This window comes from Triturus cristatus, chromosome 5_2, assembly GCF_964204655.1.
Source record: "Triturus cristatus chromosome 5_2, aTriCri1.1, whole genome shotgun sequence".
Lineage (NCBI taxonomy): Eukaryota > Metazoa > Chordata > Amphibia > Caudata > Salamandridae > Triturus > Triturus cristatus.
In genome coordinates this window covers 195,622,128-195,646,794 of record NC_140588.1, presented here as the reverse complement: position 1 = coordinate 195,646,794, position 24,667 = coordinate 195,622,128, and the positions used below count along the sequence as shown (strand labels likewise).

Genomic DNA, 24,667 nt, shown 5'->3' with positions numbered 1-24,667 from the left:
GGTTGTGGGCGAGTGAAGAGGAGTGTAGGTGTTTAGCAGGATGATGGAATTGGGAAGTTCAGTCAATGATTGAGGCAGGTCCTAAGTTGTGGATGGCTTTGTAGGCATGCGTGAGGATCTTGAACTGATATCTTTTCTGGATGGGGAGCCAGTGGAGGTGCTCTCAGCTGGGGGGCGATATAGGTTAATTTGGAGAGGTCCGGGATGAGTTTGACTGCGGTGGTCTGTATAGTCTGGAGTCTTCTAAGGAGCTGGATGGAGATGCTGGTGTAGAGGGCGTTGCTATCGTTGAGGTGGCTGGTGATGAGGGCCTGAGTGACGTTCTTTCTGGTGCTGGGAGGGATGATCCTTGCGGAATGCTGCATATGATGTCTTTGGGTGCAGAGGTGGAGGGAGGTGGTCTGATGCTCTGTGTGGGCTGCTTGTCATATGCCTATGTTGTGGAGTCCGTTGAGGAGACTGTTATGAGAGACTGCGTCGAACGCTGCAGAGAGGTCCAGGAGGATCATGGCCACCATTTCTCCACAGTCGAGTGTTTTGATGTCTGTGTCGGGAATCAGGCAGTCTCAGTGCTGTGGTTGGCACGAAGTCCTTATTGGGAGGCATCCAGTAGATTGTTTTGTTCCAGGAATTCAGTGAGCTGCTGGTTGATGCATTTCTAGAGAACTTTGGCGGGAGAAGGGATCAGAGAGATCAACCGATAAAATTTGAGATCGTTGCGGGTCAGCAGAGGCATTCTTTAGAAGGGTTCCTGACAATTGCGTGTTTCCATCTGTCCGGTAAGGGGGCTCTGGAGGTGGAGGTGTTAAGGATGCTGGTGAGTTGCGTGCAGAATGGGTTTGTTGCAAGGTTTAGAAATAGTGGGGGTAGGGGTCGGTGGGCACCCGGGAGTGGATGGAAGACCTAATGGCTGAGGTGGTCATGGCCGTGACCAAGTGGGGAGGGTTTGGCTGGTGTTTGCTGGTTGGTTGAGCTTATCGGGGTTGGTGGTGGTGGGTTGGATATTGAAATTGAAGTAGATGTTGGTGATCTTGCTGTGGAAGTAGTCTGAGAGGGTGTTACAGAGTTCTTGGGAAGGGTGGATGGTGTTCTTTATGGCTGTCAGGTTGGAGAATACTTTGACTATTTTAAAGAGTTTGTTTCTGTGGTTGGCAGCAGAGTCGATGCGGGTGGTGATGGCAACTTTATTTGGTTTCTTTGATGTGCAGATGGTAGTTGCTAAGGGCTGTTTTGTGAGTGGCTCTATTAGGGTTCTTGGTGGTGCACCACCGTTTCTCCAGTAGGTGGCAGTTGTGCTGGGTGTACTAGCTGGCATGATTGGGGCTCTTGTTGAATTTTGTAGGTTTCAGAGGGGGGACTGTCTGTGCAGTCGGTGATCCAGGCAGTAAAGTTCTGAATGACCTGGTTGAGGTTTGCTGAGGCCTCTGGTTGGGAAGTGGTGAGGGTCTGTGACCACTGAGTTACAGTGACCTTGCTCCAGCTGCAGCAGGAGATTTGCCTGGTGATGGTGTACTGAACATCAGTGATGCTGAAGTGTATGATGGTGTAGTCAGTCTAGGTGAGTTCTGTGGTGTTGCTAAATTTGATTCTGTCTCTGGAGGTGAAAATGGGGTCGAGTGTGTGTCCGTCTTTGTGCGTGGGTTCCATGACCAGTTGGGTGAGGCTGCTGATGTTCAGGTTCGTCAGGAGGGTGATGGAGTTAGCTTTGTAGGGGTCATCAATTAGGAGGCACTGGTGCAAATCGACTACTAGGGAGCTGATGAGGTTGGGGATGGCGTCACAGAATGTTGCTTGGGGGTCTGTGGTCAAGGGTGCCATTTCTCGTGGTCTTTGAATCAGGTCTGTAGTAGGTAGTCCAGGTGTTCCTGAAAGGTGTGGCATTGTCGTTGGTGATGGTGCATCTGATGGTTTGCTTGAGGATGATGCCTCTGCCTTGTTTGTTGACACAGTCATGGTGTGTCATCTTGTAGACTTCGGGGGTGGCAGTTGTGATGTTTAGGTTTGAGGAGGAGGTTGATCCATGTTTTGGTTTGTGGTTATAAGTAGTGAAAAAATATCAAGCCTAATACCTAGATCTAAGGGCATAACGGAGAACACAGCCTACCTAACTTTTGTAAGGGCAGTCATTCGCCTATCGCATAATCACTTGTCCTTGCTGTGGAGTGTGATAGTTTTGTGAAATACCGCAAAACTTCTGCGACAACATATATCACTAAGTTAAAATGCCCTAATACTTAAGATACTTACCCTATATAACTGTAGTCACCAAAAGGATGATCTGTGCACCATAATATTGAATCCTGCCAAATTTCAAGTAATCTGTTCAGGTGCTACGTGAGATACAAGTGCCTATGGAAATTGCATTGGTGAAAAAATGTGTTTTGGGAATCCCGCTTATCTTTGGACCCCCTTGACCAGTCACCGCAACACTTTCCATCCTCCACCAATGTAGAAAAAGCTATAGGCCTGGAAAGTTTTGTGGAGATTCCTAAAATGTGGGCAAAGTTATTAGTGACCAAAATTCAGAGGAAGTCCTCTACCTGGGAACCCTAACTATAACTACAAAATGGCTACTACCACTCTGTAAAATAATGGAGGGTGTCAGGAATCCAAATTCTAGCTTAAAGAAATGTCAAATAGTAGGAGCTACCAATAGATACAGGAGACGTAATCATGTAAAAAAACAGTTCTCTTAGAAAGCGCAATGACCAGTCTTGGACAGAACTGGTCAGAAAGCATACCTTTAAGATGGCTGACAGCGCTATGGTTAGCGCTACAGACTATTGCCAGTAAGCACGAGATCCTAAGCGCAGCTGAGGCTCGCGCTCACCCTCAGCTGTGCGCACTTCCTCAAGACCGTTACTGAAGTAACAGTGCTTGGAGTTTCGTCCGTGGATTTGGAGTCAGTGTAGTTACTTCAAGCGTTTTGTTTTTTCTCGACAGAAGATTAGAATTCTTCTTCACGTAGGATATTCCTGACAGAGAATTCAAGAACCGAAGCTCCGTGAAATTCTCCAAGTCTACAGTCTGTTTCCAGGCAGAATTTCTGTGAAGATTTTCTCACTAATTAAAGCCTCCTGTCACACAAGTACTTTTCTATATAAAAGAAAGCCTTCTGAAAGTTTAATTTCATACTTTGTTTCGGTTTAAGAAGAAGCATGCCCCAAGCATAGTTCTCTCGTGTTTATTTTCCTGCTCTGCCATGAAGAAGGTTCACCGTTTATTTTGCAGTTTAACAAATAATACTACCGGTTGGTAAACAATAGAATTTATCAGACTCCGATGTTTCCCTTGCAAAAGAAAGATAATCAAGGTAAATAGAATTCTTTCCCTAAGCATTAAAACAACAATTAACATTAAATAAACTGCTTAAGGAATTCTTACTGTTGTTGCTCTTCCATAGGTTAATGCAAGCTATATCAAAATCATTAAGATAATTAGCAGACCATTTTCAAAAGAGCTGTACAAACGTTTTGCCGACAGAAAGAGGAGACTAAGTGATTACTCTGTAGGGAGTAAGGATTGGCTTATCACAAAAAAATTGGAATTAAAGGGAAGTCGAAAGTTCCAACCCCGTTTCATAGGTCCTTTTGAAGTAGAGAATAAGTTAAATCCAGTGACCTATAGACTAAGACTACCTCCTCAATTTAGAATTCATCCAGTTTTCCATGTCTCTTTATTAAAGAGCTCCTCACCCTATCTTGGACCTAGAAAACCTCCGAAGCCCATTCAAACTAAAAATGGAGAAGAGTTTGAGGTTAAAAGGATCTTCGATTCTAAGTGGAACTGTACTATTTAATGGACTGGAATGGTTATGGTCATGAGGAAAGGTCTTGGGAACCATGTTCAAATGTGAATACCCAGAGACTAGTGAAAATCTTTCATGAACAAAAAAATCCTCTCAAGGCGAAACCTGGGAAACCCCCCTTGCGGAGGGGTACTGTCAGGAATCCAAATTCTAGCTTAAAGAAATGTCAACTAGTAGGAGCTACCAATGGATACAGGAGACGTAATCATGTAAAAACAAACAGTTCTCTTAGAAAGCGCAATGACCAGTCTTGGACAGAACTGATCAGGAAGCATACCTTTAAGATGGCTGACAGCACTATGGTTAGCGCTGCAGCCTTTTGCCAGTAAGCACGAGATCCTAAGCACAGCTGAGGCTCGCGCTCACCCTCCGCTGTGCGCACTTCACCAAGACCATTGCTGAAGTAACAGTGCTTGGAGTTTTGTCCGTGGATTTAGAGTCCGTGTAGTTAGTTCAAGCGTTTTATTTTTTCTCGACGGAAGATTAGAATTCTGCTTCGCGTCGGATATTCCTGGCAGAGAATTCAACAACAGAAGCTCCGTGAAATTCTCCAAGTCTACAGTCCGTTTCCAGGCAGAATTTCTGTGAAAATGTTCTCACTAAAAAAGCCTCCTGTCACGCAAGTACTTTTCTATATAAAAGAAAGCCTTGTGAAAGTTTAATTTGATACTTTGTTTCTGTTTAAGAAGAAGCATGCCCCAAGCATAGTTCTCTCATGTTTATTTTCCTGCTCTGCCATAAAAAAGGTTCACAATTTATTTTGCAGTTTAACAGATAATACTTTCAGTTGGTAAACAATAGAACTTATCAGACTCCTAGGTTTCCCTTGCAAAAGAAAGATCATAAAGATAAATATAATTCTTTCCCTATGCATTAAAACAATAATTAACATTAAATAAACTGCTTAAGGAATTCTTATTGTTGTAGCTCTTCCATGGGTTAATGCAAGCTATATCAAAATCATTAAGAGAATTAGCAGACCTTTTTAAGAATACAAAAGAGAGGCAATAATCCAGTCTTCTAGAAGCTCGTTACTGAATGGAGCGAGCATAGTTTACTGTGAAACTTGTTAGTAGTTAGTAATTGTATGCATTTGTGTTTCAGTGTCTAGTACAGATAACCGCGCCAGAAAACAGCTAGAAGTGGCGGTATAAACAGAAGACATCAGAAATAGAAGAGGAGGCTGTCTCTTCTCTGTCCCATACCCCTTTTCCCCCTGGGTGTTACTTCATAATCCCTTCAGTTACTTTTGGGAGCGGGAAGGAAGACTTGGGGAGGCAATGGAGAAAGTCATCATTCTGCTCCTGTGAAGAATCTGGGATACTTCAAGTAAGGCCCTTGACAGAGGGATATGGAAGGAGGGATGGGGATAAATTTGGAGGGAGAGAAGGAAAGAAATATATATAGATGTTTCTCAGTGGACGATCGCTTCTGGGTTGTTATAGTTACGTCTGCTTTTTCAAAGACTAATCACTTTTTTTGGTTTGCTAATAGCTTTGGTACCATTTGATGAATCTCCCAAAACATTGCCAAAAAGTCTGTCCACGTCAGCTCCTTTCTGGAAAGTTTTAGGCGATCTGTGAAGTGGGGGCTGAAAAAAAAGGGGGCCCAAAGGCAAATTTTCCCACGCATTTTCTACGTACTTCCATAGGCACAGCAAAAACTAGAGAACTGAATTTCACCAAATTTGGTAGGAAGCTAGATCTTGGTCCGCAGATATCGCTTTTTGTAATTTGGTGTAAATCCATTTAATAGTTTTATGGACAAGTAAGGTACAACAATATTTGAATATCTGGATGGTTGGGTACGAGGGACTCCCACGGTAGCACCAACTCAAAAATGGAGCATTCTGATTGGCACAGGGAGATATTTTTTTATTTCCCTAGGCAATTTCCCTTCCACAGGAGTCAAGCAGCATGAGAAAAATTTTACTAGCAGCCGCTATAGGACTTGGGGGAATTAATCCCCTGTACTAAAAAACATAAATACAAGGGGACAAGCTATCCTACCCCCTAGGCCTCCAGAGGGCAAACAAAATGGCAGTTTTTGCTGCGATCCCGCAGGACTCCCTCTATTTCTTTTTTTAAGAAATAGATATGGAGGTTGTGTGAGTAGCGCGGTCTCCTCCAGTCAATTTTTGGCCCTGGGGATCCCATCCCTGGGGCTGCATATATTAATGAATGGGGAAGGCATGCGGACTCCCTTCCCCGAGCCAGAGAGTGGCCCTGGTGACTGTAACCCCACTGCCAAATTTGCAAAAATAAAAGGGGAGAGGGGCCACGCTGACCCATTCCCAGAGCCTACCTATTCCCCGGGGACCCCCATCCCCTGGGGCCAAAATGTAAATAAAAGGGGAGGGGGCCACAGCCCCCTCGATGATCCTTGGAAGGCCATGGGGACTCCTTCCCCCGGGTCTGGCTCACTTACTGTGTTCTGGTGAGTCAATAGTTTCCCTGCGCGCACTAGCACTGGCAGGAAAATACTTGTCTGCATTCTTAAATCTCCCACCAAGCAGAAGCAAACACTACGTCTTCTCCCAGCCGGCGGGAGATTTAGAAGTGCTCCCACCAACTAGGAGAAGACTTGTGTTATGTTTCCCTGCCTGAACTGATGCATAACCCATGTTGCTCCCACCTAGAGGGAGCAAGCATAAATAGCTGCTCCCTCCAAGTGGGAGCAATGCTGACTCCCGTGCCATGCGGGGGGCTGGCTAGGGTCCTGTTGCTTCCCTCGCAGCCCCCAACATGTGCTCTGTGGGTACCCCAGGTGAGCACCCAGCTCTCACCATGGGGCCCCCGGGGCTCAGAAGGCTCAGGGAGGGGGGGGGCAAACAGCACACTCCAATTTTAAACAAAAAACCTACCCTTGGGGGATGGGGTCCCCAGGCTTTGAAGGCTTTGGAAAGTGGACCGCTTGGGGGATAATTCTGGCTAATAACTCAAGGCTGCTTAAAGTACTTAGTACGTATTATGTAGCATCTTTGCCCTGTTGTAAACTTTTTCTAAATTACCAAAAAACCATGTGGAACATACTGAACTCAAGTCGTCAAAATTAGGTATAAAAGTAATATGGCAGTTACCTGCCACTATTTAAACTATAAAACAAACTCTCATTGCATGATGTCATAGAACATGTCATGAGTGATGTAATATGTGAGGTCATAAGCAGTGCTTAGTAGGGGTGCATGTAATAGTTAGCATTGCTAATTTTAACTACTGAAATTGTTTTTTTTTCTTGGGTTCAAAACGACCTATTCACCTAACTATGTCACTTTAACTTGTTTTCCCTAGGGAATTTCGAAGGTTTTCTTGTTTAATCAGAAACTGACCTTTTACCACACCTAACTATAACATTACTTTAATCTTTTTTTTTTTTCTCTTTAGTGAGTATAGGAATATTTGAGGTTGTGGGTATGTGTCTAAACAAACCACATTGAGAGCTATGGAATTCAGGCCACAGGCACTGCCGATTACTCAGTGTGTCAGCGGTCATCAAGGGGGTCCGAGCGGTCATCAAGGGGGTCTGAATATGTGCTCATCCAATCCTTGGCCTCTCTGCAGAGCACACAAAGCAGTGATCAGGTGTGCCTACTAGAATTGTAATTCTGTGCAAAGGAGGTACACAGTTGAAATATTGTGAATGAAAGAAAGAAAATGATGTGGTTATGGGTGAGTTGCTGCGGTGTGTGTGGGAAGGTGAGGGAAAGGAGATGCAAGGAAGTTAGTGCTGGAGAGAGTAAAAAAAGGGTACTTAGGAGGGAAGAGATGATTTGCAAGATATGCAGATGGAGGGTTTGTGAAAGCTATCCGGAGAAAAAGGTTGTAAAGTCAAAATGAGACTGCAGAAGAAAGTGGCATGTATAGAACAGGAGTGATTGAGACACTCTGAAGACCCTACTCTGCCACAGACCTTAGTTATGTCTAATTCACCATTTCATGGTCTAGTTAATGGTTAAATCACACTGTGTTCAGATTACTCTGATTCTACATCACAAAACAAGACCAAATTAGTGGTGTCTTCACTTGCCAGAATTGTTCAATTTGTGAGTAGGGAATGAACAAGACACACAATCTATATTCAGCAATGGATATCACTGTATTTTCAATAAGCTTCTCAATTGCAACCTTTAGTTTGTCACATATGCAATAAAATCTCATTGCTCACATTTTTTTCATGTTGGTATTGCCAGTCCTCTGGAAACCCATATCCATGCACATTACTGCAACAGATACAAACAGGATAGTAAATTGTCCTTGGTTGAGCACTTCATCAAAAACTTTGATAATGACTGGAGATTTGAATTTCTTGGTATTTAACAAATATCTGCACACCCCAGAAGAGGCAATAGAAAACTGAGATTAAGACAAAGGGTAAGGGTCTAGATTATGTACAACTATGGTTGTACATGGAAGTCATTTGGATGGTTAGCAATCATTTTTGGGGCATGGCTTATTTACAACAAAGAGTTTAGTTTCAGGAGGGTTGTGATGTACACATTAATTGGGGAAACTAGGCAGTGAACTCTATCTCCAGCAAGTGACCCCAGCAAGCATAATACAGTCTGCACACATGGCGAGCAGCCTCCCACTACCTTTCTTGGGTGCAGTACCATGGGGGACCTTTAACAAATGTGCATGTCACAAATTTCCCATGTAAATTCAGACCCAACTGCTCCAGTTGTGTGTGTGTGGGGGGGGGGGCTCCCTTTTTTCCTGTTCCTATGCAGCGAGGGCCAAGGTACAGGAGGAAGGGGCAGGGGAGACAACAGAATGGTGGTGGGAAAAGGCAGCTACACTTGTTAAACCGAAAGCCATGTTCCCCTGAAAGTTACAATACCTACTTGGGGAGGCAGCTAGATTCCTATAGGATGGTTCCAAACCGAGGTTCAGGATCCCTTAAAGGGGACGTCCCCATGGGTAGGAACATTGGTGGACAGTCTATGATCATGCAGGAATGACCCTGAAATGGTGAGAAAAACTGGAAAAGGAATAATGTACCCTGATATCACCCTTGGGAGTGGTACCGAAGAAGGCCACAGGAAAAGTTAGACTAGTCCATCACCTCTTAGCCAAAGGCCATATTGATAAATGACTGCTCAGTGAAGTATACCAACTTTGATCTGGCCATAGAACTGATACTAATGTGTGGAATAGGAGCAGAGAAGAGCAGGGTAGATGTATATTTGGCTTTCAGATTGTGCCGGTCCACCACAATGATTTCAGTTGCTAGGGATCCAATTTGAAGGGCATTAGTATATGGACGATGTGATGCCTATAGGGTGCTCGATGTCCTGTGATCTATTTGAGACTTTAGCTCATTCTTTGAATGGGTGCTAGGGCAAGTGAAGAAGTTGGACCAGGTGATGCACTATTTGGATGATTTTCTGATGGTAGATAGGGTGGGAATGACAGGCAACTATAAGAGATTAAAAATGCTGGCAGAGGTGACGGAGTAGTTTGGCATCCCCTTGGCCTCAGAAAAATCAGAAAGACTGGGTATGCATAGAACATTCCTTGGCATGGAGCAAGATTCAGTTAAAATTATGAAGAGACTGCCAACAGATGAGCTGGAGACACTGAAAGGTTTGCCTGGAGAAGTGTTTGATAAAAAGAAATGTAATCTGAGACTACAACAGCACGTGTTGGGATGCTTAAGCTTTGCATGCAAAGTGGTGGCCACAGAACACACTTTTTGTAGGCAGTGGGTGTTTGCATCAAGGGGGCAAGCCATACCACACATTTTGAGCAACCCAAAGAGTGAAGCAAGATTTACTGATTTGGACAGAGTAATTGGCAGATACAACGGTGTGATCTTGTACTTACAAAATGACCCAGTGATGTGGCCGATTGATTTTTTCTCAGATGTGGTAGGCTTGGGGAGACTTCAGAGTTCACTGGAAAGGTCCCTGGTGTGCAGATACTTGACACCAGTCCTGAGGAGGAAACAGAATGGCTTTGCATTTATGTAGTTTTCCAGGTTGTTGGTGGCAATGAGACTTTCAGGGAGGGAGCTGCAAAAAATGCGACAATTGCAAGTGACAGCAGGACAGTAGTGCAGATGATCACCAAAGTGAAAACCAAAGATGAATGTGCGTGGCTGTTGAAAATATATTTCTGATGGGATTGCAATGGAACATATTTGTTTAATGGGAGACTCATTGCAGGATTAGACAACTAGGTGGCAGGCATGTTACCTTGTTCGCAGTGGGAGACGCTTGGTGCCCAAAGAGGATGAGTGAGGGGTGCAAGTGTCTTAAGAGTGCTATGTCGCTGAAAAAAAATACCCTGGCAGCGTCCATAAGGAAAAGTAAAAATTGAGATGGACAGAATTTATATAGTCTAGGGCAATGAAGAGGAGCTGAAAGATAGGAAAGAGGACATTGTTAGTTTTCTTATGGGACAGATTGAGAAGGGGCTAGCACTTGATGACCATAGGGGAAGATGGCAGGAAATGCTTTTGATGGGAAATTATTCTGGAGTTATGACTCGTGTGGGGGAGAACTTGGAAAAAGTGAACAGGAGTGTCAGGCTAGAGAAAAAGGGGGGCTGAAAAATCAAAGAAACCTGTGACAATAGATGTGCTAAATTTGCTTGGGGGGGGGGGGGGACAGCTAAGATTGATTTGAATGCACTTCCTTCTCAGAGAAAACCCTGTTTAGGACTGTATTTGCAACATTATTTTGGAGCTTTCTGGATGACAGAATCTTTTAGAAGGTGGCAGTGAGATGAAATGTTGGTGGGAGACTTAGTGTGGAATGTTGGAAAAGTGGAACTTCCCATAGGAAGGAGTAAGAGGGACCAGCACGTATGGGGCAGGTCGTGTGACTGAGAGAGTCTGGGACAAAAGGATTTGCCTAGTTCTGAGGCTAGAGCATTTTTTTGGAATTAAGAAGCTTAAAGGAACGGCTGCTGTTCATACACGAGAATGGAACACATGTGACGGGAAAGCAGGTATTGTGAAGAATGAGGAGGTGCCTTCTGCAGTCGCGATTTAGGGAGAAAATATTTGGGACACATTTTAGAATATGGGTGGCCATTGAGGGTTACTTCTGGGCATGGATGTTTGCAGAGGAAAGAAAGTGCAATTGGAAGTGGAGATATGTGAGGCTAGAAAATACAGGAGCATGGCTGGGGCAACAATGGGTATGTTTTCGTCCCAGAGGCGAAGACAAAAAAAATGGGATTAAAAAGGAGACTTGGATCTGTGTGTATTCTACGGTGAAGCAGGCTGAAACCAAGCTGGGAAGTGTTTTTTGGTCAACAGTTAAAATTCGATTGGGATAGGGCAGTGATACTTTGGTGCGGCCTAGTTGGGATGAGATGGGGGCAGTTAATGTCCACCTTGTGGGGGGGGGGGTAGCGCTGGGAGGAAAAGACCAAGACTGAACATATGACGTGTTGCATATGGGAGAGATTGCTTGGTTCCGGCACTGGGCTGGAACTGATAAAAATGAAGAAAGATTTGGAGTTGTTGAATTTGTAATAGGAAGGGATAATATGTTGGATGCAGTTCCCAAGAAGGGAGTAGAGGGGGACAAGGAAACTGGAGCCAATTAACCAGGCACCGAAGGAGGTGAACAGAATTTGGGTTTTTTCTGTAAAGCCACGGGATTACAAGTGATAGGGCAAGCAAAAATTGTTTACAAATGCTCTGCTCTTTCCCCCCATGATGTACATCTGTCCCCATTAGGGAACAGATTTTGCTTGGAGAAACTGAAATAGACAATATGCGATGGGTGGAAGAAATATTAAAGTTGAGGGAACGGAAATAACACTTCTAGGGGGGGTTGCCTAGCGGCAGTGTTAAGGAGCATACAAGAGAGTTAGATAAATGAGGGGCAGGAAGTAGGCTAAGAAAGATGGAGAAAGAAATCCATGAGGTGGGCCTGGTCCAAGGGTTAGTAGGCCCATCAATCAAGAAGAGTGAATGGAAAGATATGAGGTCACCTGTAGATTAGGAGTCTTAACGTTTGGCTGACATAGCTCAAGTGAAAAGGGGTTGGAAAGTATTTAGGGGTGCCGGGAATGGTTAATAATAGATGTTAGAGTGTTGTGTAGGGCATATTAGCATGAATGGCTCAGCCAAAGGAAGTGATGTCCAGCTTTCTCCTTAATAAAGCAGCCTTTTGCACAAGCAAAAGAGCAGAGTGGTGATGTGATTTGGATCCCTAATGTTTTGTCAAATTGAACAATATTACGCTAAGTTAATATGCGTACCATTCAAAGTACTGTAGGCTGAGTCGTGAACATGGGCAACTGAAAACAAGGAGGGGGCTAATTCCCAAAGCTTTTTCTCTGAGTGGTTGTCCTATTCTAGACTGCATGGACATTCCCTAATTAAGCAAGGCTTAATTTCGTTGAAATGAAATGGCTGACACCACTTAATTGGCAGACCTGTCAGAATTAATTGGAGGTTGTTTAGAAAAGGCAGCCAGGGTTTGCTTCTGAAATAATGGTGTACAGTGTATTGTAATAGTATTTTTATAATTCTTTCCTACCATTTGCAAGGCTCAAAGCCTTTTCTGGATTGTCAAATAAGGAGAGACATTCCATATGTTTAGTTCATGGGGCGCTTCATACATATGACAAGACCGTGAAGCACTCATGCAGCCAATCACACCAAGGTTCTTGGTTTCCAGTGATGTGGTATGACGGATTCAATCAATTCACTTGCCTACTGCCTGTCGGCAATGAGGCGAGATGTGTCTAGGTCTCAAAGCTCGACTATCATTGTGATAGTTCTAGCAGGTATTCGTGAAGGAGTTGACCTGATCGGAGTGGGGGAGGTATCCTTTGAAAAGTACAGTGGTGTTAATTGAGGTTTGAGGCAGCATAACGTTTTGCAGTAGTAAAGTGGAGGCAAATGGGAGTCAGTGATGATTTGTGCATTATATGTGAAGAAGGACTTCATTTTAGGGTCCTCCACTCAATCGTTGGTCTTTTTAGTAGTAGCAATAGTAGATAGTCCGTTGTGTCGGAGGCTGCTGAAGGGTCAAGCAGGAGAATTATAAAAACTGCATTGGAGTCAACGGTGTTCTTCAGGTGATCTCTGATTGCAAATAGTGCTTAATCAGTGGCCATGTCAGATGATAAACTGGTCTGTCAGAGGACATGGCTTTACTCAAGGAAATCTGAGCTCTGAGGGAATACTCTGATTACAATCATTCACCTGGGACTAGTCTTTTGATAAAGATGTCTAATTGGTTGGATCCATGTGGTCGAGTCCCCTTAATGTAGAATGTTAGTAATGCACTGGTGAATGTTGAAGATGATTGGATAATCTTAATTTCCTGTATGACCACAGAGAATGCTTGTAGGCTGTTCTTGAATACATTTGACGAGCCAGTTTTAGTAGGTCAACCAGCGATGCTCATGTTTTGATCTAATCATTAGTTTCTTTGACAGAAAGATTGACTGAGCAGAGGTTTGTTTGTGTACTAACCTGGGCCTGAGTTGGTTGATTGAAAATGTGGTGTGGTTAAAGACTAGGCCTGGACGGAGTTTGCGGCTGAAAGTGACCAAAAATCTCCGCCACACTACGCAGTTCCGCAAAGCGGTGGAGTGTGTTAGGTCGCATCGTTCGTGCAGAGTTTTAGCAATGGGCGTTTGTCCTGCGCTGAAAGATCAGCAAGAATGGCACCATGAGCAGAGCAATAGTGCGTGGATTCTTTCTGCTGCTCGAATAGATTTTCTAGTCAAGCAGCTTCCTCAACGCGAACAGATGTTTTTTTCAACACAAGCGGTCGCAACCATCTGCGACCCACCCCCTCATGTTGAGATATCTTGCTGGGAGGTGGTCTTTCCTTGTATATTCCTTGATGGTGCTCGCCAACTTAATGGTGGTGAATGAGGGAAAAACTCTGTTCTACAGAGCTGAGTTTTTCAGAACTCTGTGTGCTCAGTGGAGCACGGAAAACTCAGCGAACGGAGCAGAGTTCACCACACAGGCCTATTGAAGACTGTTTGAATTAAACATGAATTTCCAGGTGTTAGGCTTGCATACGCCAGGAATAAAGCTTTCTGAGTCGGGCCCGGAATTATTAGAACAATTTGTACCTCTGACCTGATTAAGACGAGACTAATTACATTAATATGTACGTCAATCAAAGTTTTTCTTAGTAGGGTGACTTATTTTCAACACTTTGATTTATGCAAGCTATTGAAGTGAATATATTTTGTTTTCATTTCTTTTCAGCTTGAAAAGTTTATAAATACTGTATTCCAGTGCAGTGATCTGCAAACACTTAATGAATTGATAAAAGAAAATAATGAGAATCCAAGCCCAAAACTTAGCAAGGTCCTGTTGACAACACTCGATAAAATGATGAATAAGGTAAGTTTTCTTTGCTAGTGCTCTCTACGCCTGAAACAGATGTTAGCATTTAGCTGGTTCTCTGAATGATTTTGTTCAACACTTTTTCCTAGGAGCTGGACAGGAATGCATTTGGCCACGTGTCTAGGATTTTGCAATGCATTCAACAGTTCTGCAAGCTTAATTTCCGAGAAAGTGCAACTTTGATTGAACAGGGACTGGTTTCAAAGATAAGTACATGCATGCAAATAAACTAAGTAGATTTTGGATGGAGATTGATAATTGTATTGCATTTAAACATCTGAATTGGAATGGTCTGGCCAACATACAATAAGCCTTCTAGGACAGCCTTCAAAATCTCTTGAATTTGCACATAGATAGGAGGCATTAAAGTAAACCTTACTTGCAATAGTAACTCTATTACTGGTGGTCCTTAGCACCATTACCTTTAGACTTAGTCTCAAAGCCAGAATGTTGTGATACAGTTTTGACCTGCGCAAAACGGGTCGGGAAATTAAGTGTTCCTGGCTTGCCTCCTTTGTACCATGCTCAACCGCAACCTTTCAGATGCCCAGTCATCACTCCTGTAGGCCAGCAGGCTACTGCGGCAAGAGGGACTGCGAATGGTTCTTGAGCATGGAAGGGGAGAAAAGCAATATTCTGAGCACATTTTACAGCGTTGTTCCATACAGATTAACCCCAAACGCTTAAACTAGGGCACGAAAAGAGGCCTGGCTTCGGTCACAACTATTTGCCACCTCTGTCCCCATTTCGATTGACGAATTAGGGTGTGATCCACATTGGTCTAATGTTAATGGGTATTCAGCTGGAACAGAAATGGGCACATAGACTATCATCTGCATAGCTGCGGCTTTTGTAGCACACCTTCTCTGCCATCTTGCATTAATCCATATCCTGGCACCAGATGTCCTAGGTTGGGGGAATTGGGTGGCCACTATATTGCTGATAGCTCTATAGGGGTTCCCAGTAGCCTAGATGAATATTTTTTTACCCTGTCCTCCTTAAAAGTCTGAACTTTTGGGCAATCCCATAATTTATGGAGCAAGGTACTGACTGACCCGCATCCTCAGACATATTTTGTTGTTCGTCCCCCCATGTTAACTAATTGTTGCTGTGTTTAATAAATCTGTGTAGTATTTTAATTGATCACTCTGAGTCCGGACCCAACGGTGGCCGTCCCTCGGTACATACTTGCTGTGTTGCACTCCCCTTTGTCCAAAGTCCAAACGTCCATATCCTTTCTAGTTTTTAGTGCTCCCATTATTTGTTGGAGTTGTTTCACCAAAGTCCTATAGAGTAAGCATATTGCTTATCTCTGTAATGGCGCCAACAGTGGCCTATATTCCGATGGGGAGTCATCTTTTTACATCATGTAAAGTGTTCAGTATTTTGTTTATGCATACTTTACCCGTGGGTAGTTAAGGTTTTGGGAGTCAGCAAATTCCTCATAAAGCATTATAAACGTTTTAGAGCAGTTGTGACCCTATGTGTCCACTAACTTCGTTATTCTTATTACGACATATTTGCGTCACCCTGTCATAGTTCACAGGTCGTGGAATGCAGCAAAGTACCAGAGATGCATTAATCTTCATTATCCCACAACAGCCAATTCTATGAGTTGCTGTTATCCATACCAAAATAATGGCCCTAGTGGTATCTGGTAATGTGGGTAATTACTGTAAGGCACTGTTCCAGGGTCGGTCTGATTGAAAATCAACCCAGACCGTACCTCAACAGAGAGAAAGTAAAGAGAAGGATCTATATGATAGAGGTCTAGGGTGGGGTACTTAGGAAGGGGGGAGACAGCATGAGTGTCTCATGTTGCCCTCACACATCCCGAGGGATGTCATGCTTCATCATCGGGCGGTGCTCCTCGTCGGGCCGGCGGTGCAATGCCCTACGGGTCCCCCGAAGGGTCTCTTTAGCGGAGATCTTTTAAGAGCGCTGCCGTTTGGTGCATGCGGGTATGTGGAGGGGAAGTACCAAGGTCAGTGGTGCTAGTGGTGTGTGCAGGAATAAAAATACCTAAGGGTTACCAGGGAAGCTAGTTTAATAAGAAGGTACCCTTGGTACATTAAAATACGTGGCAAAAAGTGTTACTAATTAAAACGTGATGTGTTTAGTAGTAACTAAAGGTACAGGTCAAATGGTCGACATGTTTCGCGCCTAGTGGTGGTCAAAATGATCCGGGGCGCTTCATCAGGACCAGTAGAGGTGAATAGTGTGGGGAGAGGTGCCCAGACTATGTGTAGTGGCGGGGGGTAAAATATCGCCCTCCCACTCGGCAATTAAAGGTGGGGGGGGGTTTAGTGTCTCCTAAACAGGTGGTGTCTGCAGGGAGAGGTATGTTATGCCCCCTTTGAATTAGACCTAGATCAAAGGGAAGATAAAAGAAGGAGAAATGCAGAAGTTAAAAACATATGCGGACTGGCCTTGTCGGTCCGCATAAGTACATAGTGATCCTGAGAGATCACACTTTTACAATGAGACAGTCATAATGTCGTGCACCCTGAAGCCCAGGCTATTCTCAGATTTCTATAGGAGCGAGGAGGCGTGGGTGTGGTCCCATGCCAGTCAAGATGTGGTTGGTCCCGGGCCCCGGTGGCGGTCACAGAACCCAGCTAGAGGTTTGATAGGTAAACTGCTGTACCCCGCGGGGCCCAGACACCTCCAACCTGGCTGTGCAACGGGCTCACCCGGCGTGTCATCCACTGGGAGAGTCAAGTAGACACGTGTGTTGTATGTCCAACTCGAATCGTAGTTACAACACAGAAAGGTGCATTTAGAGTAATCTTACCTAAAGTAGGAGCTGGAGTTGCTCCTTGAGTTTAAAAAGCGGCGTAGGAGGCCCACACCATCTAGGGCTGTAAGTTGGAAAGAAAGCATAACAGTAGGAAATACCCAAAGGGTAAAAAGAACAAAAGTGAGGCGTTAGATTTAACTTACATCATAGCCGTTTGTAGAGCAGGAGATTTTGCTTACGTAGTGATCTGGGTAGCCTCGAATCATACTCACGGGCTGCTCAGGTGACGGCACTGGAAACCTGCCCGGTCCTGACGCCTGCTCGAAGGTGAATGTTGTTTGCCTTCCCCATTGTATTTAAAGACTGAGCCCCGTGATTGAAGGAGGTACCTGTTTCCGGTTCTGACGGCACGGAAGGCCGGAGCTGCGCATGCGCGGTGAACTAAGATGTTTCCAGTGTTCTCTTGAGCATGCGTGAGGAGGTGCTTTTGGCGCATGCGTGGTGTGTGTTAGTTACTAGCGCATGCGGGCCTTGTTTACAAAATGTAAAGCCAGGAGCCAAAGACCAGATCACAAAAAAGTGGTAAAACATGGGTGTGACATTGTCTGCCCATCCTGTAAGATTGCCCGGGTCGAGGAGGTGATGGTATGTGGGCGGGGGCATATGTGAAGTTGCTCACGGGTGTAAAAGGTGTGAAAGTTCACATCCGTTGCAGGCTAATGTTTTCAATTGAGCAGTGCACCTAAACGCTAATGTGACACACTAATTATTCAGTTATGTTGCTTCAGGCTGGTGTAGAGCGGTTTACACATAGTACATGCACACAACAGTGTCAATGTCAGAGCTCAGTCCATGGGATATCGTCATTAAGCCCCTGGGTGTCTGTGTGCAGACGGTGCACCCAGCGTTGTTCACGCCTAAAGAGCGACTCACTACTCCAGTTATTGTTGGATTCCAGAATGGTCCAAAGGATCGCTTCGCACGGGTGTCCTTTTTCCAGAAAGTGGTTTGTCAGTTTTGTGGCTGCGCGCGCTCGTCTGATGGTACTTTTGTGTTCGCTGATCCTAGTTTTGATGGGTCTGGTGGTCATGCCTACATAGTAAAGTTCGCAGGGACACGAGATCAAGTATACACAATTTGTGGTGTTACAATTCGTGTGCTTCCTTTGTTCCCACTTCAGCTCGCCAATTTCTAAGACTTTCGTGTGTCGTGTCGTGGTGCAAGCACTGCATGAGCCACATGGGTAGTGCCCCTTGACTGCTGGCAAATCCCAGAGAGTGTTCTCTATTCTCGCTGGTTTCTGGCGTGGCCGTGTATTGATCAGTTGGTCTCTCAAATTGCTGGTTCTTTTGAAGGCAAACCGAGGTGCTGGGATGTTAAGTGTATCACTATTGATGATTTTCCAGTTGCGGTTGATGATTTTTTTAATTTTGTTGGAGAGTGGGGTAAAGGTTGTGACGCAGGTGATCACGTTGTTGGTCTCGGGCTCTCTTGTTTCCAGGAGGCCCTCACGAGTGTTGTTTCTAGCCCGTTTTTTGGCTTGGTTAATTACTTTTACTGGATAGTGCCTCTTCGCCAGATTGTCAGATAGGGTGTAGGCTTGTCTCTCAAAATCCTGTAGTTTGCTGCAATTTCGCCTGATCCTGAGAAATTGGCCATAGGGTAGGTTCTCCCGTAGAGCTTTAGGGTGGTGGCTCTTAAAGCTCAGGAGGCTGTTGCAGTCAGTCTCTTTTTTGTACGTGCTGGTGTGAAGTATCCCATTTTCTAGTTGGATCAATAGGTCCAGGAAGGGGATTTTCTCGTCACTGGAAGTCATGGTGAAGCGTAAATGGGGGTCCAGATTGTTGATCCACTCAAAGAATTTTATTGTCTTAGATGCCTGTCCTCTCCATAGGATCAGCACATCGTCTATATACCGTTTCCAAGTGACCATATGTCGATGAAATGGGTTGGCGTCTGTGAAGATGTGGTTGGCCTCAAAGTGTGACATGTACAGTCCCGCCAAGCTCGGCGCAAAAGTGCTCCCCATGCTGGTCCCTTGTACCTGGTGGTAGATGGTGGTTTTGTACATAAAATAGTTGTTAGTGAGAGCAAGGGTAATGAGGGCCGAGATGAAGCTTGCCGGTGTCGAAGTTGGAAGTTCTGAGTTATGTAACAGACTGCTTACCACTTCGATGGTTGCTTCCTGCGGGATATTTGTATACAGTGCTTCCACATCCAATGTGAGCAGTAAGTTGATTTCCTCAGTGTTTTCATCATTGATGGTTTGGATGAGGTTGAGCACATCTCTGGTGTCTTTCAGGTAAGCTGGAGTGGCCTGGACCAAAGGGCGCAAAAAGAAGTCACTGAACTGACTCAAGGGTTCCAGAAGGGAGCCTATCCCTGACACGATCGGACGGCCGGGGCAAGGGGTAACCCCCTTATGAATTTTGGGTAGAAGGTAGAAGTAGGGTATCCTAGGAGACGAATTCACCAGAAAGGCTGCTTCTTTTGAGGTGATCCATCCCTCTGTGGCTGCTTCGTTGACCATGGTCCTGATCTGATTCAGTAGCCTTGAAGTAGGATCGGTCTCTAGAATCTCGTAGTACTCAGTGTTGTTGAGTTGGCGCAAGCACTCCTTCTCATAATCCTGTATGTCGAGGATCACAGTGGCTCCCCCTTTGTCCGCAGGTTTTATTATGATGGAATCATCATTCTGAAGGGTAGTCACCGCCCTCCGTAGTTTTTTGGGGAAGTTGTTGTAGGCGTTAGGAGGTTCTAGTCGGTTAACCTCCTTGAGGACAGCTTTTTCGAAAGTGAGGACCTCGTGTGGGACCATACCAGCGCTGGGGGTGAATTTCGACGGAGGTCTCAGGCCAGTGTCGTCCTCAGTCTGTGTTTGGTTGTCTTTGAAAAAGGCCCTCAGTCTCACTTTGCGAAACAGTTGATGCAGTTTCCTCGTTGGTTCTGAAGTTATCCTCCTGTGGGGTGGGCACAAACCCAAGTCCTAGTTCCAAGGCTGTGGTCTCGTCGGTGCTCAGAGGTCTCGAAGACAGGTTGACGATCAGTTTTTTTGTTGGTGTTGTGCCATGCTTCTCGTTGTTCTCTGTTGGTTGTCCGGATCTTGCCAATGTACCTGTTTGTTCCCTCTTCTTCTTCCTCTGCCTCTGCCCCTGCCTCTGTTCTGAAAAGGTGGAGGAGGGTTATGGAGGAACGGTTGCTGAAAACCCTGTTGTAGTGGGTTGTATGGTGGGTACCACATGGGTCCGTGTTGTGGGAATGGTTGGGGCGGGAAACCATAAAAAGGTGGTGGCCCTAGTGGTGGTGGTAATAGACCCTGCGGGTTGGAACGACGACCCCAGCTATTGTTACTCGAGTTGCTACCCGAAGAGTGACCTGAACGGTTGGACGTGGATGATCCATCGTCAGAGATTGTGTCGGTCTCTGTGGGTTGGAAATCCTCTTTTGTATAGGGATAGATTTTCTCCCTATCGAATCTCTTCAGGTCCTTTTGTAGTTTGTTTATCTTCTGGTTAAGCAGGTAATCTCGGTGGTCAGAGATTTCTGGTAATGTGCCTGGGACTTTTCCTCTCTGTGTGCTTGGGCTGGCCTCAATCTCCCAAGGCCTGACTGTGTTGTAATTTCAGGCTTTTCCTTGGACGCACATGCCTAGTTGTTGAATTTCACAATTTGTGAAGCCCAGTAGTCCCTTCATAGATTGTCAGAGCTGTGCCAGTGCATGGAATCTGAAGGGTGATCTGTGCCATATTTCTGTTCCTTGGGCGGGGGGTTGGGCAGTGAGGAGGGGTGTACATCTCCGGTTCTTGTAAAATAAGTATCTGGTACCCAAAATGGGGTGTTTTAGATCACATACCGAAATCTAGGCAGGGCTGTCTTTTTATATAGTGCACTTTTTGCTGTTAGTGCGAGAGAAAGTGCCCTTCAGTGCTTCACTTCGCTGAGTACCTACCAGAAGGGAGGGAGGGGTCGGGTTCTTCCCCATGACTTCCTCATTCTTCTCAGTGATAAAAATGTCCTGGTTTTGGAAACCTTGTTCCCATACTTGAAAAAGGGCACATTAAGTGGTAACATTATCCATTTAGCCTTTTGAATGAAACCTTGAATATCCTTCACTACTATCTACAACTTTTAAGTCATTAAATTGAGGCAGAGTCTGCCAGTATAGAAGCACTTTGTGTGCGTACAGTGATATGTCTTCTCAGTGAGGATTTTGTAGTATCTTCATGTCATGTTTATAATGTTCCCTTTTACCTAGTTCCTAGCTGCTCAGCCACTGTGAGTGTTCTGTATGGAATGTTAGTGTGATGGACATGTATGGAATACCTGGGTGCCTGGTGTAAGTGTTAACAGTTGGAAGATGGGCTGAGCAGCTAGCAGGCTGCGCCTGCTGGTGCTGTTACCACAGATCTTATGGACTTGATAAATACTCTTCAAAGATACTACTTGGCTACGTTTACTATGACACCTCTGTGCATGGGAGAATACCACTACATTTTGGCGACGATCTGGGGGTTCTCACGCTCTACAAGTGGTTTTATGGAAGCTAAAGATAGAGGGGCAGATTTAACAAACCCCTTGCGCCACCTTTGTGTCATTTTTAACATGGGAAAAGTGACGTAAGGGTGGGGCAAGGGGCTTGTAAATAAGCCCCTAAGTTTACAGGAGGTCTTCATGTTGGAAAGCGGCTACAGCAATTTCAAGCGCAGACAGCGCACGGTAAAAATCTCAGAAGTAGTAGGTCACAAGTGATCACATGTACAACATCAGTAGACTTCCTGGAGGAAGTGATGAAACTAAAGAATCTACAAAAGAAACTGGAGCAGCACGCCTCGCAGCCCCATTAGTGTACCTCACACTGGACAGCCCAAGCCCAGGCGTGCTTTGCTCACAAACATAACTATTGTTGGACTTTAAAGAAGCATTGAGCTCTACAAAATACAGTTTGACTAAAGATTAGCGAGTTGTGTTTCCTGTTTTAACACTGCACTCTTTTACGTCTTTTGGGACTGGTTTTATTTTCACTTCAATAAGTATTTGCAGCGGCTTCTGCTCTTCAGAATGTCAGCTTGTGCCTGTTCAATGGCGTGCTCAAGTATTCCTAGTAATCTGGAAGAAGTTCTACGAGTGTGGCAATTTGTTTTTATGTATGCTGCTTGAACATTCTTAGTTTGCACAAGTTGAAGCTGTTTTCTAGGTGGCGTTTCAATTACAAACAACTGTGGTTTATTTTATTGACGCACGATGTCAATTACGTTTCAGGAGGGGGCCATCAATGGTCTGAAATTCATTGTGGTGAGTTGTTTGATTCATGTAATTTTGTTTTCACCATGACTTTCTACTTGGGAGGGCAGTTTAAATACCACTGTGCCATTTCAAAACTGTGCACGAGCCAATTTTTGCATGTGAAGCTTACCTGCTCAACGACGGTCGCGTGGAGTAGCCGAAGAGACTTTGCTGATGTCTCTGTAGGTTGACACGTATGCGCGCTGCCTCAAGACGTTTTCGGCTTGCACGTGCATGGAGCCACTCGGCATGCGTCTATTCAGCGTGCCACCATCTTGTGTTTAGCCATTGTTCTCATCCAGCCTTGTGTGAGAGATCGTCTAGCATGTCCGGATTCCTGGCGAGCTGTGTGTGTTCTAGAGGTCTGTTTCTACATGCACCTCAGCGGAGTCTACTCACACTACACTTTGGAATCCGAGCATCTGCTGGTTGACGCTGGGAATGTTGGATATCGAGTGGTATCCTTCTTTACCTGGACGTCATCAAGTTTTCGTTTTGGTGTTTGCCGGTAATGGAGTTTGGTGTAATCAAACTTCTGCTTCATTCAAATGTATTTTATTGGGAACATTCAAGGAACTGGAAATTTATGTTTTTTATCAGTCTAGGAAGACATTGGACTTGCATAGTGTCCATACTTCAGAGTTTTCAGTGTTTTTGCTTGCTGGGTTAATGAATTATCCCTTGTGCTGGATTGTTTATAGTCTTCTGCTCAATGCATTCCTGCATGTCAGGATGTTTGAATTGCGGTTGTGGTGCATGTGTGATCTGTTGTCCTGCATTAATATGCTTGTGAAATTAGATTTGTTTCGGTTTTTTTTTACGTCCAGTTGAGTTTCAACAATTCACATATATTTAAAATGTCACTTTATATGTGGTACGTGTGACCTGTGTGTAGTTTGTCTAACATTTCACAGGTGAGAGGTCACACATGGGTTTGTTTATGAGCATTTGTTCTATGTCCACATTGTAAGCCACTATATCTTTACAAGAGGGGTGGCTAAAGGGTTTGCTTCCCCTTTTATTCTTGGAATGGGTTTTAGTCCCATTTCCATGTTGTAAGTCACTTTTCCCTTACATTAGGGGTGGCTTAAGGGGGGGGTCTTCTCCTCTTTCACCACAGTTCATGGGTGGTAGTCCCATCTAACGCTCTGTATAATCATGTCACCAACATGTGTAAGTCACCCTGTGCTTCACGTGGACATAGTGTGTGCGTAAGCCATCTTGTGCTGCACTTTGTTCATGTTGTGTAGTCTTCTTGTACTGCACTTGTCCTTATGGGTGTTAGTCCCATACAACGCAGGTTGTTTGTCATATTCTAAATGTGCTTCACCCTTACATGAGGGAGGTTTATAGGTTATTCTCCCCTGTCTAGAGGGATGACTTAATGGGTCTCAGTCCCATTTACACAGTTTGTTATGGGTTATAGTCCAATTTTCGTATGTGTCCCTTACATGAGGGGTGGTAGGTTGGGTTTTAGTCCCTTCCTCCACCGTTACTATGGTTTGGTTCCTTACACGAGGAGTACTTTCTTGGGTGCAGTTGCCCATAGTGTTAGAGTTCTGGGGTGCTTTATTCTCTTTACTCTCTTAACATGTGTTCACAAGTCTTTTCATGTGGTGTCTCACTCTTTGTCTGCGAGCTAGCTGTATGTTCACAACCTTTCTTTTTGTTTCAATATTAAAGGAGGAGGATGATGATAGTTTGTTTGAATCTTTTCATTCTTCTTTCCTCCTAATTTAGTATCTTCATGTCATGTTTATAATGTTCCCTTTTACCTAGTTACTAGCTGCTCAGCCATTGTGAGTGTTCTGTATGGAATGCTAGTGTGATAGGCATGTGTGGAATGCTTGGGTGCCTGGTGTGAGTGTTGACAGTTGGAAGATGGGCTGAGCAGCCTGCAGGCTGCTCCTGGTGGGGCTATTACCACAGATCTTATGGACTTAATAAATATTCTTCAAAGATACTACTTGGCTACGTCTACTATGTCACCTCTACACATGCGACAATACCACTACAGATTTAATCTCCTGCCTCTGATTAGGGCTTCCTTCCTGATCCGAAGACGCTTGGTGTTCGAGAACAAGGGAAAAGAGTAGTAGGGAGAGGGGACACCTGTATTGTGCCACATTTTAATGGAAGCACTGACCGCTTTCCATTCACCTTTACTCTAGATCTGGGGCAAGAATATAGAGGCAAGATCCCTGAGACAGTCCTGGATCAAAGTCCAGTCACAGTAGTACTGCGATGAGAAATGGCCATTCACCTGAATCAAATGCCTATGGTTCATCCAATGATGGACTCCCCGCAGATTCAAGTAAATTTGTGTCAGCTATACAGTCACAAAGATATCTGGGATTATGCTTGGAAGATGTAAACGGTATGAGTAGCGTTTGGTCGTGGAGATCCGTGTTTGTATTGCCTTGAAAAGATCATTTTCGAGGAGTTTATCATCTCCTTGTTTAGGAGGGAAATCTTCCTGGAGGAGGCACAAGAGGGCTTCC

At 44.7% G+C, this 24,667-nt stretch overlaps 1 protein-coding gene across 6 annotated transcripts in view; it reads left to right on the top strand.

Moving 5' to 3' along the window:
* The window catches only part of SYCP2L (synaptonemal complex protein 2 like), a 1,177,754-nt gene that overhangs the window by 124,425 nt on the left and 1,028,662 nt on the right, over window positions 1–24,667 (top strand). For all 6 annotated transcript variants that reach the window (XM_085606974.1, XM_085606977.1, XM_085606975.1 and 3 more), the window contains exons 2-3: window positions 14,003–14,140; window positions 14,233–14,351. In XM_085606974.1, the coding sequence (XP_085463100.1) occupies window positions 14,003–14,140; window positions 14,233–14,351 (257 nt within the window). The remainder of the gene's footprint in view (window positions 1–14,002; window positions 14,141–14,232; window positions 14,352–24,667) is intronic.